The sequence below is a fragment of the Armigeres subalbatus genome, chromosome 2, assembly GCF_024139115.2.
Source record: "Armigeres subalbatus isolate Guangzhou_Male chromosome 2, GZ_Asu_2, whole genome shotgun sequence".
Lineage (NCBI taxonomy): Eukaryota > Metazoa > Arthropoda > Insecta > Diptera > Culicidae > Armigeres > Armigeres subalbatus.
This window is the reverse complement of record NC_085140.1, coordinates 267,843,165-267,860,149: the sequence shown is the minus strand read 5'-3', so window position 1 is coordinate 267,860,149 and position 16,985 is coordinate 267,843,165. Positions and strand designations below refer to the sequence as shown.

General features: G+C 39.0%; 1 protein-coding gene and 1 long non-coding RNA gene across 2 annotated transcripts; both read left to right on the top strand.

Moving 5' to 3' along the window:
* Positions 1-1,773: 1,773 nt before the first annotated feature.
* LOC134216311 (uncharacterized) lies at positions 1,774-4,004 on the top strand. Its single transcript, XR_009980610.1, has 3 exons — positions 1,774-1,893; positions 3,728-3,840; positions 3,913-4,004. It is a non-coding gene; the product is annotated as an uncharacterized LOC134216311 (long non-coding RNA).
* A 4,790-nt stretch (positions 4,005-8,794) lies between these two features.
* LOC134216312 (uncharacterized) lies at positions 8,795-14,196 on the top strand. Its single transcript, XM_062695231.1, has 4 exons — positions 8,795-8,930; positions 8,995-9,208; positions 13,865-14,013; positions 14,075-14,196. Exons 2-4 carry the CDS (start codon positions 9,090-9,092, stop codon positions 14,152-14,154), a joined length of 348 nt encoding a protein of 115 aa, XP_062551215.1. The 5' UTR covers positions 8,795-8,930; positions 8,995-9,089; the 3' UTR covers positions 14,155-14,196.
* Positions 14,197-16,985: the final 2,789 nt, after the last annotated feature.

The window sequence follows — 16,985 nt, the reverse complement described above, 5'->3', positions numbered from 1 at the left end:
ATTTCAATGGAAACGTTAAGGGCTGTGACGTCATATGCGCGTGTGCACGGGCAAAAAAATCGACTCAGCCATGCTTTCGCTCATCTATAGATTCTACTATCTATACTATACATTATAGATAGTGGAATATATAGATGAGCGAAAGCATGGCTGAGTCGATTTTTTGCCCGTGCACACGCGCATATGACGTCACAGCCCTTAACGTTTCCATTGAAATCGTGACGTCATGCTCGTTTGGAGACACGTTTGACAGTTCGTTTGGAGACAGAGGATTTATCTTCGCTCATCTATATATTCCACTATCTATACTGTTGATGTATTATTGAGATTCTCACGTCCGAATGTGTGAGTGGCGATAAAAGGAAAACAAACACTCCTAGATGGTGCAACTCAGCAAAGATTGGGTAAAAATGAGTATATTTCCATATATTTTTTGACTCTTTTGATATCATTGTGATGACCTGATCATTTTTGAGGTTATGAGCAGAAGGAAAACAAACATGTTTTTACACATGAAGAATTGCACATTAGTGTGCGAGCGCTAAACGTCACTCATCTCTATAGGATGCGATGATGGTTTTTCAGTGTTGTTTATCGGAGGGAAGTCTGCCTGACTGAACGGCACATCGTGTGTGGAAGATGGGGACGTCACTGTTGCAGTTTTGCTGATCTTGACACGTTCTATTCGGATCAGGGATGCCAGTGAATATTTTCAAATGTCTTCACAGTCGTTTAAATATGTCTTCAAATGTCTTCAATATAAAAATTATGATTATTAGCGAGAAATTTCAAAATCCAATAGGTTTGTAAATTCAATCATGTCCTTGTTTTAAAAATGTGGAATAATGTTTATTTTTTTTAACATTCAAATTGATAGAATTCAAGGGAATATTCTATAAAATTTTCATGAGATAGTGTATAACGAGTTTCCCCTGGATTTTATACTGAGTCTGGTTAAAATTCCACCGGATTTTTTAACTGAACTTCCATGTGGAATTCTTCCAAATTTATTTTCAAAGAATACCTTGTAAGGTTTCAAAATTTACCATGAAATACTTGAAAAACATCCAGACGAAATTTCCCGAAGAATTCCTGTTCTAACACCCAGAAGATTTACTGAAGAAACTTCTGGAGAAATTTTTGAAGGAACTTCCGGAGGAATTGCTTGAGGATTTTCAGAAGGAATTCTTGGAGAAACTTAAGAAGGAATTCCTATAGGAACTTCGGGATGAATTCCGGAGGGAGTTTCTGGAGAAATTTCTGAACGATATTCCTGAGGAATTACTGAAGGAATATCCGATGGAATTCCTGAAAAAAATTCTAGAGAAACATCCGGAGGAATTCTTGGAAGTACCCGGATAAAAATTTACAGTAACTTGAATGACATAACCCATTGAAATACAATAGATTGTGTGGCAAACAATACAAACTATTGTACGCTTATTGTAAAATGTTCACGGTTGTAAAAGATCTTTATTGTACGTCCATTAAAATAACAATATATTTAAATGTTACCGATTCATTCTATTATATTTTTATTGTTCGCTTATGTTTAGTATTGCTCATCCAAAAACTAAACAAATTTTAAAAGTATTCGGTTTGGATGATCTGTTATGCCGAAATGTTATACCGATTCTCAAGTATATATTTTCATATTGCAGGTCTAGGAATGTTATGCAATAAAAAAATTAATTCAAAAAAATGAAAGAGAATAAAAACTTTTGCTTATCATTTTACTCGGAGAATGGCTGAATTCATTTGAGCGTGTACAGTTTTGTTTATAATTAGTGAAGAGATGAAAATAATGAAACTGTATGGTGCAGAAAGTGTCTTTTCCATTACAGTTTCTGCTGCTGGGCAAGCGGTAAATCACTATACGGCTTCTGTACCGTGGTAAGTATTTAAAGTGTTAGTGCGCTAGAGCATCATTACTGCACAGAAAGAAAAACCATTAATAATAATGAAAAAACCGTTGGTTAAAATAAAAAGTTTCATTGGTTCTTTTTCGTAGAGAGTCGTGCATTTTCGGAATAAAAGTTCGTAAACTTTTTATTTAATCAAGAGATTAATTGTTATTTGCTGCTCTAGAATCGAAAGTTTGAACTTTTGATAATATATTGTACAACTGTCAGATTAATCAGATTGTATTTACTGTGGGAAGTGAAAGTAAATGATTTTATATTGAATGGTGCTTCTATTGATGTTTTTGGAGAAAGTTTTCGCATAAAAATAATTCAATCAAGCACAAATTTTGGAATGATCGTAAGTCCAAACCGGCAATTTCTCCATCTTTTTGTATGCCTTACGATCTTTACAAAAATTATGTCTCAATTATTTTGACAATCAAATTTGGGTAATATTGTTTCACCACACTTTATTTTTTTTTTTTTTTTTCTTAATGCCAAATGATTTTCTTACTCATTTCTCAGGGTACTCCTGCCCAATGTTATCTATGACTTGCGTCGGCCACATAAATTGCCTTTAATAAATATTGTGTTGATTCGAAGATTTGTGCGGCCAACAACATGGGCGAGTCTAACGGATAACATTCCTTCCGAGTTGTCATCTTTGCTGTAGTTTCGATTAGTTTGTCGACATCAGAACCCTGTGGTTTTAATAGCTCCATGCTTGGTTATGTTCCGGCTCGACATCTGGGGAACTGAAATAAAAAAGTTGCAATAAAGAATAAAGCATATTAAATTTGACGAAGAAATAACAATTGACTTTGCGAACGTTAAATGATATTTACAAGTGTTACTTACCTCACCATCATATACCAATTATGTACACATCTAAGTTACTAGAACTCCAAACGTTTTTAAGAAGTTTGCGGTTTCTATTCTACATTTTATTGGAAGAAAATATACACATATTTCTCAAGCGTGCGAGCACTTCAGAACACACTTTTTTTCGAGTCATCTGTCACGGTGATTTTTTTCACATTGAGTGTTTTGAAAATAAAAGTTCAAACACTTTTATGTTCATAACATGAATTTCAAAATTGATACTCAGACCCGACGAAAAATATGATTGAATTAAATACATGACTTTCGATTCTAAAGTTTTCACTTTTATTTTAAGGAAAAAATATCACTTCTTAGAAGTAAAGTACAATATATTTAATAAAATAGTATTTGTTCTTTCTGTGTGGGAGCGAGTATTTTGATCAGTGCTGTCATTTTAGATTAGTCACTCTTTTTCGCATCGGCCACTATTTTCGGTTATCATTTTGGTGGCTGCATTCTGTAGCGGTGCCGGTGACGTTCGACGTTTGATAGTTCATCAAATAGCAAATTTGGTCACCTGTCATCTGCGCTACTGTTTTAGCAGCGCGTTTAGTAGCGACCGGTAAAGTGTCAAGTATACTATTATATAATGTATACTATTATATATTATATAATGATACTGCGCTGACAAACGGTTTATACTCAACACCGGTACTCGTAATCTTAGGGTGCTGCCAGAGTACACTCGAAGTGCGATGCGAAGCGTAGCGTCCATACGATTTGATATCTCCTTATTTTTGATTGTTATTCCCTAGCGTACAATTTTCGCGCGGCGTTGCGTAGACGCGTCTACTCTGGCAGGCACCTTGTATTTACTACATACAAAAGTTCAATGTACATAATGAACGCAGTGGTTCATCCCGAACAAAAAATAAATAAAAATTGTATCTTCATAATACCTTATGACATACCTGGTAACATGTATCCTTGTTCCTTTACAGAAATGAAGCTTATGATAAATAAAATACTGCTGCTTGCTGTTCATTGATTCAAGATCGTTCAGTGGCTACCATTGGCCAATCTTACCAACGGGATATAATAAGAACTGATGCAGGTAATTTTTTCTTTTCTTCTCGACGTACTTCTAATAAAACTGACATCCTTTAATAATTTACATTTCTCACAGGTTTATGCACCGGTAGCCAAGTAACAGCAATGCGAGTTAAAATGAGTTAAAATCAAGTTTTAACTGAATTAAAATTAATTTGAAAAAAAAAATGTAAAACAATTAATTGTATTGTATTTTTATTGTAATATTGGAGTATAATGTATTCTAAATCCTGTTGTATTTCTATTGTAAAACAATAGAAACAGTAAATGAAAACATTTAAAACACAATGTTTTCTATTGTTTTGTCGCTCGAAATCATCTCATTGAAGAACCGTAAAATCAATTGTTTTGCTCCAAATTTTGTATGGAAATTTTTCGATTTTTTTATTGTAAAGATACATAACAACCCCCCTTTTTAATTGTAAAAGTCCCATTTACCATTCATTTTATCGTGGAAAACCATTATTTCTCATGTGATTTTATTGTCAAAATTCCACTATATTCAATGGTAAAAATAATGTTTTAAATGGTGTTGTAACAATAAAATTTATAATATTTTAATAATATTTTTTATCCGGGTAGTTAAGGATGAATTCTTGGAGGAGCTTCTACCGGAGTAGTTAAGGAGGACCTTCCGAAGGAATTCTTGGATGTTCTTTCGCTGGAATTCTCGGACGACCTTACATCTACTAGAAGAAATTCCAAAGGTATTCCTGGAGGATTTTTCGGAGAAATTCCTGAAACTTCCGGACAAATTCGTGTAAGAAATTTGGGAGGAATTTCAGAAACAACACTAGAAGGATTTTTTGGAGAAATTTACAAAGGAATTCTCAGATAAAATACTGGAAGAATGTCCAAAGATATTTCTTGAAGAATTCCCGGATAAAAAATATTATTAAAATATTATAAATTTTATTGTTACAACACCATTTAAAACATTATTTTTACCATTGAATATAGTGGAATTTTGACAATAAAATCACATGAGAAATAATGGTTTTCCACGATAAAATGAATGGTAAATGGGACTTTACAATTAAAAAGGGGGTTGTTATGTATCTTTACAATAAAAAAATCGAAAAATTTCCATACAAAATTTGGAGCAAAACAATTGATTTTACGGTTCTTCAATGAGATGATTTCGAGCGACAAAACAATAGAAAACATTGTGTTTTTGTTTTATTTACTGTTTTATTGTTTTTACAATAGAAATACAAATAAGTAGGATTTAGAATACATTATACTTCAATATTACAATAAAAATACATGGCACAATTAATTGTTTTACAATTTTTTTTATTTCCAAATTAATTTTAATTCAGTTAAAACTTGATTTTAACTCATTTTAACTCGCATTGCTGTTACTTGGCTACCGGTGCATAAACCTGTGAGAGAAATGCCATTAAATTATTGATATGTCAGTTTTATTAGAAGTAATGCGTCGAGAAGAAAAGAAAAAAATTACCTGCATCAGTTCTTATTATATCCTGTTGGTAGATTGGCCAATGGTAGCCACTAAACGATCTTGAATCAATGAACAACAAGCAGCAGTATTTTTATTTATCATAAGCTTCATTTCTGTAAAGGAACAAGGATACATGTTACCAGGTATGTCATAAGGTATTATAAGATACAATTTTATTTATTTTTTGTTCGATGAACCATCTGCGTTCATTATGCAGTTACATTGAACTTTGTATGTAGTAAATACAAGGTGCCTGCCAGAGTAGACGCGTCTACGCAACGCCGCGCGAAAATTGTACATGCAACTAGGGAATAACAATCAAAAAATAAGGAGATATCAAATCGTATGGACGTACGCTTCGCATCGCACTTCGAGTCATACTCTGGCAGCAATCTCTAAGATTACGATGAGTACCGGTGTTGAGTATAAACTTCGTTTGTCAAGCGCAGTATCATTATATAATATATAATAAGTATACATTATATAATAGTATACTTGACACTTTACCGGTCGCTGCCTAAACGCGCTGCTAAAACAGTAGCGCAGCTGGACAGGTGACCAAATTTGCTATTTGATGAACTATCAAACGTCGAACGTCACCGGCACCCGCTACAGAATGCAGCCACCAAAATGATAACCGAAAATAGTGGCCGATGCGAAAAGAGTGACTAATCTAAAATGACAGCACTGATCAAAAATACTGCTCCACACAGAAAGAACAAATACTATTTTATTAAATATATTGTACTTTACTTCTAGAAGTGATATTTTTCCTTAAAATAAAAGTGGAAAACTTTAGAATCGAAAGTCATGTATTTAATTCAATCATATTTTTCGTCGGGTCTGAGTATCAATTTGAAATTCATGTAATATGAACATTAAAGTGTTTGAACTTTATTTTCAAAACACTCAATGTGAAAAAATCACCGTGACAGATGACTCGAAACAAAAAAAAGTAATATTCTGAAGTACTCGCACGCTTGAGAAATAAATAGTATATTTTCTTCCAATAAAATGTAGAATAGAAACCGCAAACTTCTTAAAAAAACGTTTGGAGTTCTAGTAACTTAGATGTACATAATTGGTATATGATGAGTGAAGGGGTAATAACACTGTAAATATCATTTAACGTTCGCAAAGTCAATTGTTATTTCTTCGTCAAATTTATATATGCTTTATTCTTTATTGCAACTTTTTATTTCAGTTCCCCAGATGTCGAGCGGAACATAACCAAGCATGGAGCTATTAAAACCTATTATGGGTTCTGATGTCGACAAACTAATCGAAACTACAGCAAAGATGACAACTCAGAAGAATGTTATCCGTTAGACTCGTCTCACAATGTTGTTGGCCGCACAAATCTTCGAATCAACACAATATTTATTAAAGGCAATTTATGTGGCCGACGCAAAGTCATAGATAACATTGGGCAGGGAGTAATACCCTGAGAAATGAGTAAAGAAAATCATTTGGCATTAAGAAAAAATATAAAATAAAGTGTAGTAAGGACACAGTTACTAAATTTGATTGTCAAAATAATTGAGACATAATTTTTGTAAAAGATCGTAACTTACAAAAGATGGAGAAAGTGCCGGTTTGGACTTGATACGATCATTAAAATTTGTGCTTGATTGAATTATTTTTATGCGAAAACTTTCTCCAAAAACATCAATAGAAGCACCATTCAATATAAAATCATTTACTTTCACTTCCTACAGTAAATACAATCTGATTAATCTGACAGTTGTACGTATGCAATATATTATCGAAAAGTTCAAACTTTCGATTCTAGAGCAGCAAATAACAATTAATCTCTTGATTAAATAAAAGTTTACGAACTTTTTATTCGAAAATGCTGCACGACTCTCTACGAAAAAAGAACCAATGAAACTTTTTATTTTAACCAACAGGTTTTTTATTATTAATGGTTTTCTTTCTGTGCAGTAATGATGCTCAGCGCACTTTAACACTTTAAATACTTACCACGGTACCAGAAGCCGTATAGTGATTTACAACTGCTTGCTTCCAGCAGCAGAAACTGTAATGGAAAAGACACTTTCTGCACCACAGCTTTCATTATTTTCATCTTCACTAATTATAAACAAAACTGTACACGCTCAAATGAATTCAGCCATTCTCCGAGTAAAATGATAAGCAAAAATTTTATTCTCTTTTCATTTTTGAATTAATTTTTTTATTGCATAACATTCCTAGACCTGCAATATGGCGAAAATATATACTTGAGAATCGGTATAACATTTCGGCATAACAGATCATCCAAACCGAATACTTTTAAAATTTGTTTAGTTTTTGGATGAGCACAATACTAAACATAAGCGAACAATAAAAATATAATAGAATGAATCAGTATTAACATTTAAATATATTGTTATTTTAATGGACGTACAATAAAGATCTTTTACAACCGTGAACATTTTACAATAAGCGTACAATAGTTTGTATTGTTTGCCACACAATCTATTGTATTTCAATGGGTTATGTCATTCAAGTTACTGTAAATTTTTATCCGGGTTACCAAAGGAATTCAACCCTCTCAACGTCGCCCTCGACAAGTCAAGCTCTCGGCGAAGTCTACTTCTTCTTTTTTGTCGAAAATCGTTTCGCCGTGGTTTGACGTTTCATTTTTACTATGAGAGTAAAAAGAATAAAAACAATATTATTTGAAAACGGGTTTTCGAACTTCTCCTTCTCACTCTTACAAAAAATTGTTTTTGTGCTGTGTGGTGTGGTGAGAAGAGCGGTCCAACTTCAACTTCGCGAAAATTTGGCCTCCGATTCGGTCGCGATTTAAATAGTGTTATAACGGTATAGCAGTGCCAACTGTTTGCAGAAAAGCGGTCCTCAGGGTCCAGGATGCCCTAACCGCGCCGGCCATCGGTCACCATCCGAACCCACCGCAGCAGCAGATACCGTTCCTGGCGGCGGATGCTCTCTCGCCGGCGTCACTGACGCGGTGGCCCAGCAGCAGCAGTTTCTGCAGACTGTTGAGTCCGATGAAGAATCTTATGTTACGCTGGCGGCAATAACGCATTCGTTCCTCCCAAACGCCCAACGCAGCGACCTCACTGTAGACCGCAGGAACCGATGCCACCACTCTGACGCCATACGCCGCCCTGCTCCAGTTTGGCTCGGCGGCAGCAGCAGCATTAATCACAACGCCTTTACCTAATCCTACGATGGCACAAGCAGTGGCCTCGGCCGCTCGGATCCCGTTCGGCAACGTGGTGTCGACAAGCAAACCAACCTGTCCAAGGCTTTGTGTCGTTCGACAATGTGGCCTCGGCACAGGCCGCCATCCAGGCGATGCACGGTTTCCAGATCGGCACCAAGCGGCTGAAAGTGTAGCTGAAGCGTACGAAGGTCGCATCGAAACCGTACAAGAGCCGGAAGTGGGAAAAAGTGTGAGGCAGGAATTCTAAGCGCTAGTCGCGAAATTGCTGGCAGTAAAATCCTGATTGAGCACGGAGGAGTTCCAGGACTCGGAGGAACCAGGATGCAATCGCCTTCCAAGTGGCTTCGACGTATACGAAAAGTTTTATTTGTCAAATACCATGACGGTGACAGTCTGGTAGGAAAGGAGTCGTTTTCTTCAGGCAACCATACGAGAGGTAAATGTTTATTTCTGTAATTCTATTTCTAGAAAATATACATATATTTATTTCATACACATAGGTCGCCTCTAAGCTAGGAAGGCCTTGATGCTTGAGACAAAACCACAGTTTGTCGGATGGATTATTCTACCGGAAGGCAAGCTGCCGTAGGTCATCATGATTTCAGAGGGGTCTGACGAATACGACGGAAATAATTTACAACATGAAGCTACGAGAAAATCTCTGTATTTTCGATTCATCCCGGATTCCTTAGAGCTGCTCCAAAGCCTGGATAGGTCAGTAATAATATTTTTAAATTAACAAAACAGTTCCTTTGATAACTTGTTTAGGAAAACCGCCGAGAATACATCAGGAAGTCTGTCAGGATTTTCTTTGGAAATTCTTTCGGGTTTTCGTCGGAAATTCTTTTCAGGAATACTTTTGGGAATATCTACGGGATTTTTGCGGGAGCTCCTACGAGAATTCCTTTGAGAATACCTACGGAATTTACTTTGGGATCCTTTAGGAATATTTTTTTCTATTGTTAGGAATGTATTTGGAAATTCCACAAAATTCTTTCGGGAATTCCTTTACAAATTCCTTCGGTAATTGCATCAGGAGTTCCTTCATGAATACCTTTGAGAATTCCTTCGAAATCATCTCCGGGAAGTCCTTCGAGAATACCTCCGAGAATTACTTCGCAAATTCTTTCAAGAATTTCTTCGAAATATCATTCGAGAATTTCTTCGTGAATTTGTGCAGGAAATTCCTAGAGAATTTTTACGGAAGTTTCTTCGGGAAATTTTTGGAAGTTCCAAGCATTCCATCTAAAAGTCCCGAAATTTCTTAAAGAATTTTTTCGGAAATCCCTCTGGAAATTCCCCCGGGATATTCTTCGGTAATTCTTTCTGGAATTGTTCCGGGAATTTCTTTGGTAATTCCTTCGGTAATTTCATCGGGATTTCTTTCGAAAATTGCTCCGGGTTTTTCTTCGGGAATTACTTTAGGATTTCTTCCATGAATTCCTTCTGGATTTGCTCCGGGAATTCCTTCGGGATATCCTGTGGAACTTCCTCCGGGATTTCCTTTGGAATTTCCTCAGGGAGGAATTTCCGGATTTCAGGACAAACTTCCTCAATAACTCTGTAAAAAAATAATCCAGAAATGTGTCGGAGAATTTCTTTACAAATTTCTAATAACCCATCTATTCGGAAATTTTTCCTGGAATTCCTCTGGGAATCCCTCCTGGAATTACTCTGAGAATTCCTCCTGGAATTCCTCTAGGAATTGCTCCGGAAATTCCTCCGGGAATTCCTCTGGGAATTCCTCCTGGACATACTCTGAAAATTCCTCCTGGAATTCCTATAAGAATTCCCCCGGGAATTCATCTGGGAATTTCTCTGAGAATTCCTCCGGGAATTCCTCTGGAAATTCCTCTGGGAATTCTTCAGGAAATTCCTCTGGGAATTCCTCCGGGAAGTCCTCTGGGAATTCCTCTGGGAATTCCTCCGGGAATTCCTCTGGGAATTCCTCCGGGAATTACTCTGAGAATTCCTCCTGGAATTCCTCTAAGAATTCCCCCGGGAATTCATCTGGGAATTCCTCTAGGAATTCCTCTGGGAATTCTTCCGGGAATTCCTCTGGGAATTCCTCCGGGAATTCCTCTGGGAATTCCTCCGGGAATTCCTCTGGGAATTATTCCCCCGGAAATTCCTCTAAGAATTCCCCCGGGAATACCTCCGGGAATACCTCTGGGAATTCCTCAGGGAATTCCTCTGGGAATTCCTCTGGGAATTCCTCTGGGAATTCCTCTGGGAATTCCTCCGGGAATTCCTCTGGGAATTCCTCCGGGAATTCCTCTGGGAATTCCTCCGGGAATTCCTCTGGGAATTCCTCCGGGAATTCCTCCGGGAATTCCTCTGGGAATTCCTCCGGGAATTCCTCTGGGAATTCCTCCGGGAATTCCTCTGGGAATTCCTCTGGGAATTCCTACAGGGAATTCCTCTGGGAATTCCTACAGGGAATTCCTCTGGGAATTTCTCCGGGAATTCCTCTGAAAATTCCTCCGGGAATTCCTCTGGGAATTCCTCCGGGAATTCCTCTGGGAATTCCTCCGGGAATTCCTCTGGGAATTCCTCCGGGAATTCCTCTGGGAATTCCTCCGGGAATTCCTCTGGGAATTCCTCCGGGAATTCCTCTGGGAATTCCTCCAGGAATTCCTCTGGGAATTCCTCCGGGAATTCCTCTGGGAATTCCTCCGGGAATTCCTATGGGAATTCCTCCGGGAATTCCTCTGGAAATTTCTCTGGGAATTTCTCGGGGAATTCCTCTGGGAATTATTCCCCCGGGAATTCCTCTAACTTCCGAAGGAATTCTCAAAGGAACATCCGAAGGAATTCTCAGAGGACCTTATAAAGAGAAAGAAAAGAGAAAAGAGAAACTTCCGAAGGAATTCCCAGAGAAACTTTCGGAAGAATTTCCAGGAACTTCCGGAGGAGTTACCGAAGGAATCCTCAAAGGAATTCCGAAGGAATTCTCAGAGGAACTTCCGAAGAAGTTCCCAGAAAAACTTCCGAATGAGTTCCCAGAGAAACTTCCGAAGGAGTTCCCAGAGAAACTTACGAATGATTTCTCAAAGGAACATCCGAAGGAATTCTCAGAGGAACTTCCGAATGAATTCTCAGAGGAACTTCCGAAGGAATTCTCAGAGGAGCTTCCGAAGGAATTCCCAGAGGAACTATCGGAAGAATTACCAGAAAAACTTCCGAAGGAGTTCTCAAAGGAACTTCCTAAGGAATTCCCGGAGGTTCTTCCGATGGAATTCCCAGAGATACTTCCGAAGAAATTCCCAGAAGAACGTCTGAAACAATTTCCAGAGGAACATCCGAAGGAGTGATTAGAGAAACTTCCGAAGGAACTTTCACAGGAACTCCGAATGAATTCTCAGAGGAACTTCCAAAGGAATTCTCAGAGGAACTTTCGAAGGAATTCACAGAGGAACTATCGGAAGAATTACCAGAGGAACTTCCGAAGGAGTTACCAGAGAAACTTCCGAAGAAGTTCTCAAAGGAACTTCTGAAGGAATTCCCAGAGGAACTTCCGATGGAATTCCCAGAGGAACTCCCGAAGGAATTCCCAGAGGAACGTCTGAAACAATTCCCAGAGGAACTTCCGTAGGAGTTCCCAGAGAAACTTCCGAAGGTATTCTCAGAGGAACTTCCGAAGGAACTTTCAGAGGAACTTCCGAAGGAGTCCCAGAGGAACTTCCGAAGGAATTCCCAAAGGATCTTTCGAAAGAATTTCCAGGAACTTCCGGAGGTGTTACCAAAGAACTTAAGAATGAATTCTCAAAGGAACATCCGAAGGAATTCTCAGAGGAACTTCCGAAGGAATTCCCAGAGGATCTTTTGAAAGAATTACCAGAGGAACTTCCGAAGGAGTTACCAGAGAAACTTTCGAAGGAGATCTCAAAGGAACTTCCGAAGGAATTCCCAGAGGTTCTTCCGATGGAATTCCCAGAGGTACGTCTGAAACAATTCCAAGAGGAACTTCCGAAGGAGTTCCCAGAGAAACTTGAGAAGGAGCTCTTAGAGGAACTTCCACAGGAATTCTCAGAGGAACTTCCGAAGGAATTCTCAGAGGAACTTCCAAAGGAATTCTCAGAGGATCTTCCAAAGGAGTCCCAGTGGAACTTTTGAAAGAATTCCCAGAGGAACTTCTAAAGGAGTTATCAGAGAAACTTCCGAAGGAATTCCCAGAGGTTCTTCCGATGGAATTCCCAGAGGAACATCCGAAAGAAGTCCTAGACGAACTTCCAAAGGATGCCCCAGAGGAACTTCCGAAGGAAGCCCCAGAGGAATTTCCGAAGGAATTCCCAGAGGAATTTCCGAAGGAATTCCCAGTGGAACGTCTGAAACAATTCCCAGAGGAACTTCCGAAGGAGTTTCAAGAGAAACTTCCAAAGGAATTCTCAAAGGAACATCTGAAGGAATTCTCAGAGCAACTTATGGAGGAATTTCAGAGAAACTTCCGAAGGAATTCCCAGAGGAACTCCCGAAGGAGTTCCCAGAGAAACTTCCGAAGGAGTTCCCAGAGAAACTTCCGAAGGAATTCTCAAAGGATGATGATGATGGTTTGTTTTTGAGGGATATTAACTCAGGCGGTCATTCATCCCTATCTCAAAGGAACATCCGAAGGTATTCTCAAAGGAACATCCGAAGGAATTCTCAGAAGAACTTCCGAAGGAATTCTCAGAGGAACTTCCGAAGGAGTCCCAGAGGAACTTCCGAAGGAATTCCCAGAGGAACCTCCGAAGGAATTTCCAAAAAAAGGGCCAGAGAAAATTTCGAAGGAATTTAAAAATAAAAGCTTCCGAAGGAATTATCAAAGGAACTTCCGAAGGAATTCCCAGAGGCACTTTCTTAGGAATTCGCAGATTAACTTCCGAAGGATTTCACAAAGGAATTTCCAGAGAAACTTCCGAAGTAGTTCCCAGAGGAACATCCGAAGTAATGCACAGAAGACCTTCCCGGGGGCTGCCCGAAGGAATTCCCAGAGGACTTCTCGAAGGAATTCGCAGAAGATTTTCCGAATGAGATCCCTGAGGTATTCCCGATGGAATCATCGTAGGAATTCCCGAAGGAATTTTCGGAGGATTTCCCGGAAAAAATTTCGTAGAATTTCCAAAAAAAAATTATTGAAGGGATTTCGTATGTAATTCCATTAGAAAAACCAAACGAATTCTCGAAAGAATTCTGAAAAAATTGAGCGAAGGAATTCCCGGAAGAATTATCGTAGGAATGACAAATTTCTGATTTTCCATGGTGAAAACTCTATTTGTGCGAATATGTTATGATTTTTCATGAATGTTTACATCTTCACATAAGAAATATTCTCCCCGCATTCAGCAATGCTTACTCATAATTAATCCTCTAAAATTAAAATTTTCCCAGCAACCGTGGAGGAACAATTCTATGCTGCATCTTTGTGGGTGTTGGATCGAAACCCTTGCCACATCCTTCTCCCAGTAATCTTCAACTCAGCAACGAACCTGCGCCAAACTTTACTGAGGCAATTGCATCCGGGTTCGACTGCTTAGCTGGTTAGTATCCATCATATTTTGTCCTTCACAAATTTTATTTTAATGTCTTCCCTTTTTACAGCGCCGAACGTAATGGACAAATCGTGGAACAAACTTGCTCTCTCGGGTATTTTGGCGCAACGATTCGGGTATTCCGTTTGATTGATCCTGATACCGGAAAAGCCAGACAACGATGATTCCGACATAAATAATTAATAATTGTAAAACGTTGCTTCTGGAAGCAGTTTAGATTTTGATATGAAAATTATATTCAATAAACAATAATAAAAAAAATGTAAACAACAGCTCTTACGAGAGCTTGGTGACGTCTAATAATCTTTCTCTTTCAAGCGCATGGGAAACTATCATTTCTATGCGTTTGAAAGAGAAAGATGATTAGACATCAGCAAGCTCTATTTTACGGAAGAAAACAAAAACAAGAAGAAGAGCCCCAAATCAGGAGCTCGATGTGGCTTGATGTTCCATAGCAGGACATCGGACCCATATCAGGCTGAAACGTCAAAGCCATTTCGCATGTTCGAAGTCCGACGGGCTCGACGCAAACGGTGCAGAATCGCGAGATGTAAGGCGGATCCTCTTGCTCTGCTCACTCTCAGATCAGGCTCTGTCTCACTGATCGGGGCTTTGATGTCAACCTCCTGTCGGACTCAGATTTCTTAGAGGGCAAGCTCTCGTAAGAGCTGTTGTTTACATTTTTTTTATCATTGTTTATTGAATATAATTTTCATCTTAAAATCTAAACTGATTGCCAAGTGGTGCAGTAAGATGTTGATTCAGCTGACAGGTGGTGAACAAATGATGGTTCTCTGAAATTCCTTCGGAAGTTGCTGAAATAAGAGTTCATGGAAGTTCTGTTCGCTGAGATGTCCATTACATGAAGGACCTGTAAGAAGGTTCAGGGAGTTCCTCAAAATTCTGAGACTGGGGACAGGATTCTCTGGAGAAATTCTGTCAGGATGCGGTTACTGTTCAGGAGGCACACTGAAATTCATGCAGAATTCATCAGGACTGGAAGTTCCTTCCAGGAAAGTTCGTGGAATTTCTGGGAAGGATTAATTCCTGGGATTTCTCGCTGGGAGTTGCTGGGAATTCCTTCAGGAGTTCCTTGTGGGGGCTGAGGATGTTCCTTAGTTAACTGAGGCCAGAGTTTTCTGAAAATTCAAATCATTCTGGGAGTCAGGAGGAATTCCTTTGCTCGGAGAATTCACCAGGCTGTTCAGGTCATACATGTTCGGAGGTGGAGTTCTTGAGAGGTCAGGAGAGTTCAGGAGAATTCAGGAGTTCGCCGGAGGTGGAGGTTCAGGAGGGAGTTTCAGGAGTTCCAGATCAGAGCCGGAGGAGGCTCAGGAGGTGAGGCCGGAGGTCGAGGAGGAGGTTCCCAGGAGGAGGGTCCCCCATGGAGGGAGGTCGGGAGGTTCGGAGGATCGGAGGTCAGTCCCGGAGGTCGGAGGAGGTGAGATGGAGGTGGAGGGACCAGGCGGAGGTGTCCCGGAGGGCCGGAGGGATTCAGGGTGTTCGGAGGAGAGGAGATTCCCAGGTATTCAGGTATTCCCGGGAATTCTTAGGGAATTCCCAGAGGAATTCAGAGGAATTCGGAGGAATTGGAGGAATTCGGAATTTCCTGAAGAATTCCCAGAGGAGGAGGCCAGGGGGAATTCTTAGAGGAATTCAGGAGGGTCTCAGAGGATTCAGGAGGAATTCCCAGAGGAATTCCCGGAGAGGAATTCAGAGAAATTCCAGAGGACTTCGGAGGAATTCCAGAGGAAATTTCTGAAGAATTCCCAGAGGAATTTCCAGAGGAATTCCCGGAGGAATTCTCAGAGAAATTCCAGATGAATTCGAATTCTTATAGAATTCCAGGAGGAATTTTGAGTATGTCCAGGAGGAATTCCTAGAGGAATTCCCGGAGGAATTTCAGACAATTCCTAGAGGAATTCCAGGAGGAATTCTCAGAGTAATTTCAGGAGGGATTTCCAGAGGAATTCCCAGAGGAATTCCAGGAAAAATTCCCGAATAGATGGGTTATTAGAAATTTGTAAAGGAATTCTCCGACACATTTCTGGATTATTACCTTACAGAGTTATTGAGGAAGTTTGTCCTGAAATCCGGAAATTCCTCCCTGAGGAAATTCCAAAGGAAATCCCGGAGGAAGTTCCACAGGATATCCCGAAGGAATTCCCGGAGCAAATCCAGAAGGAATTCATGGAAGAAATCCTAAAGTAATTCCCGAAGAAAAACCCGGAGCAATTTTCGAAAGAAATCCCGATGAAATTACCGAAGGAATTACCAAAGAAATTGTCGGAACAATTCCAGAAAAAATTACCGAAGAATATCCCGGGGGAATTTCCAGAGGGATTTCCGAAAAAATTCTCTAAGAAATTTCGGGACTTTTAGATGGAATGCTTGGAACTTCCAAAAATTTCCCGAAGGAACTTCCGTAAAAATTCTCTAGGAATTTCCTGCACAAATTCACGAAGAAATTCTCGAATGATATTTCGAAGAAATTCTTGAAAGAATTTACAAGTAATTCTCGAGGTATTCTCGAAGGAATTCCCGGAGATGATTTCGAAGGAATTCTCAAAGGTATTCATGAAGGAACTCTGATGCAATTACCGAAGGAATTTGTAAAGGAATTCCCGAAAGAATTTTGTGGAATTTCCAAATACATTCCTAACAATAGAAAAAAATATTCCTAAAGGATCCCAAAGTAAATTCCGTAGGTATTCTCAAAGGAATTCTCGTAGGAGCTCCCGCAAAAATTCCCGTAGATATTCCCAAAAGTATTCCCGAAAGAATTTCCGACGAAAAACCCGAAAGAATTTCCAAAGAAAATCCTGAAAGACTTCCCGATGTATTCTCGACGGTTTTCCTAAACAAGTTATCAAAGGAACTGTTTTGTTAATTTAAAAAATATTATTACTGACCTATTAAGGCTTTGGAGCAGCTCTAAGGAATCCGGGATGAATCGAAAA

Coding starts and splice junctions, on each gene's coding strand:
- LOC134216312 (XM_062695231.1), top strand. CDS start 9,090: ATGATTTCAGAGGGGTCTGACGAATACGACGGAAATAATTTACAACAT. Junction 9,209..13,864: donor CTGCTCCAAAGCCTGGATAG/GTCAGTAATAAT, acceptor AAATTTTCCCAG/CAACCGTGGAGGAACAATTC. Junction 14,014..14,074: donor CGGGTTCGACTGCTTAGCTG/GTTAGTATCCAT, acceptor CCCTTTTTACAG/CGCCGAACGTAATGGACAAA.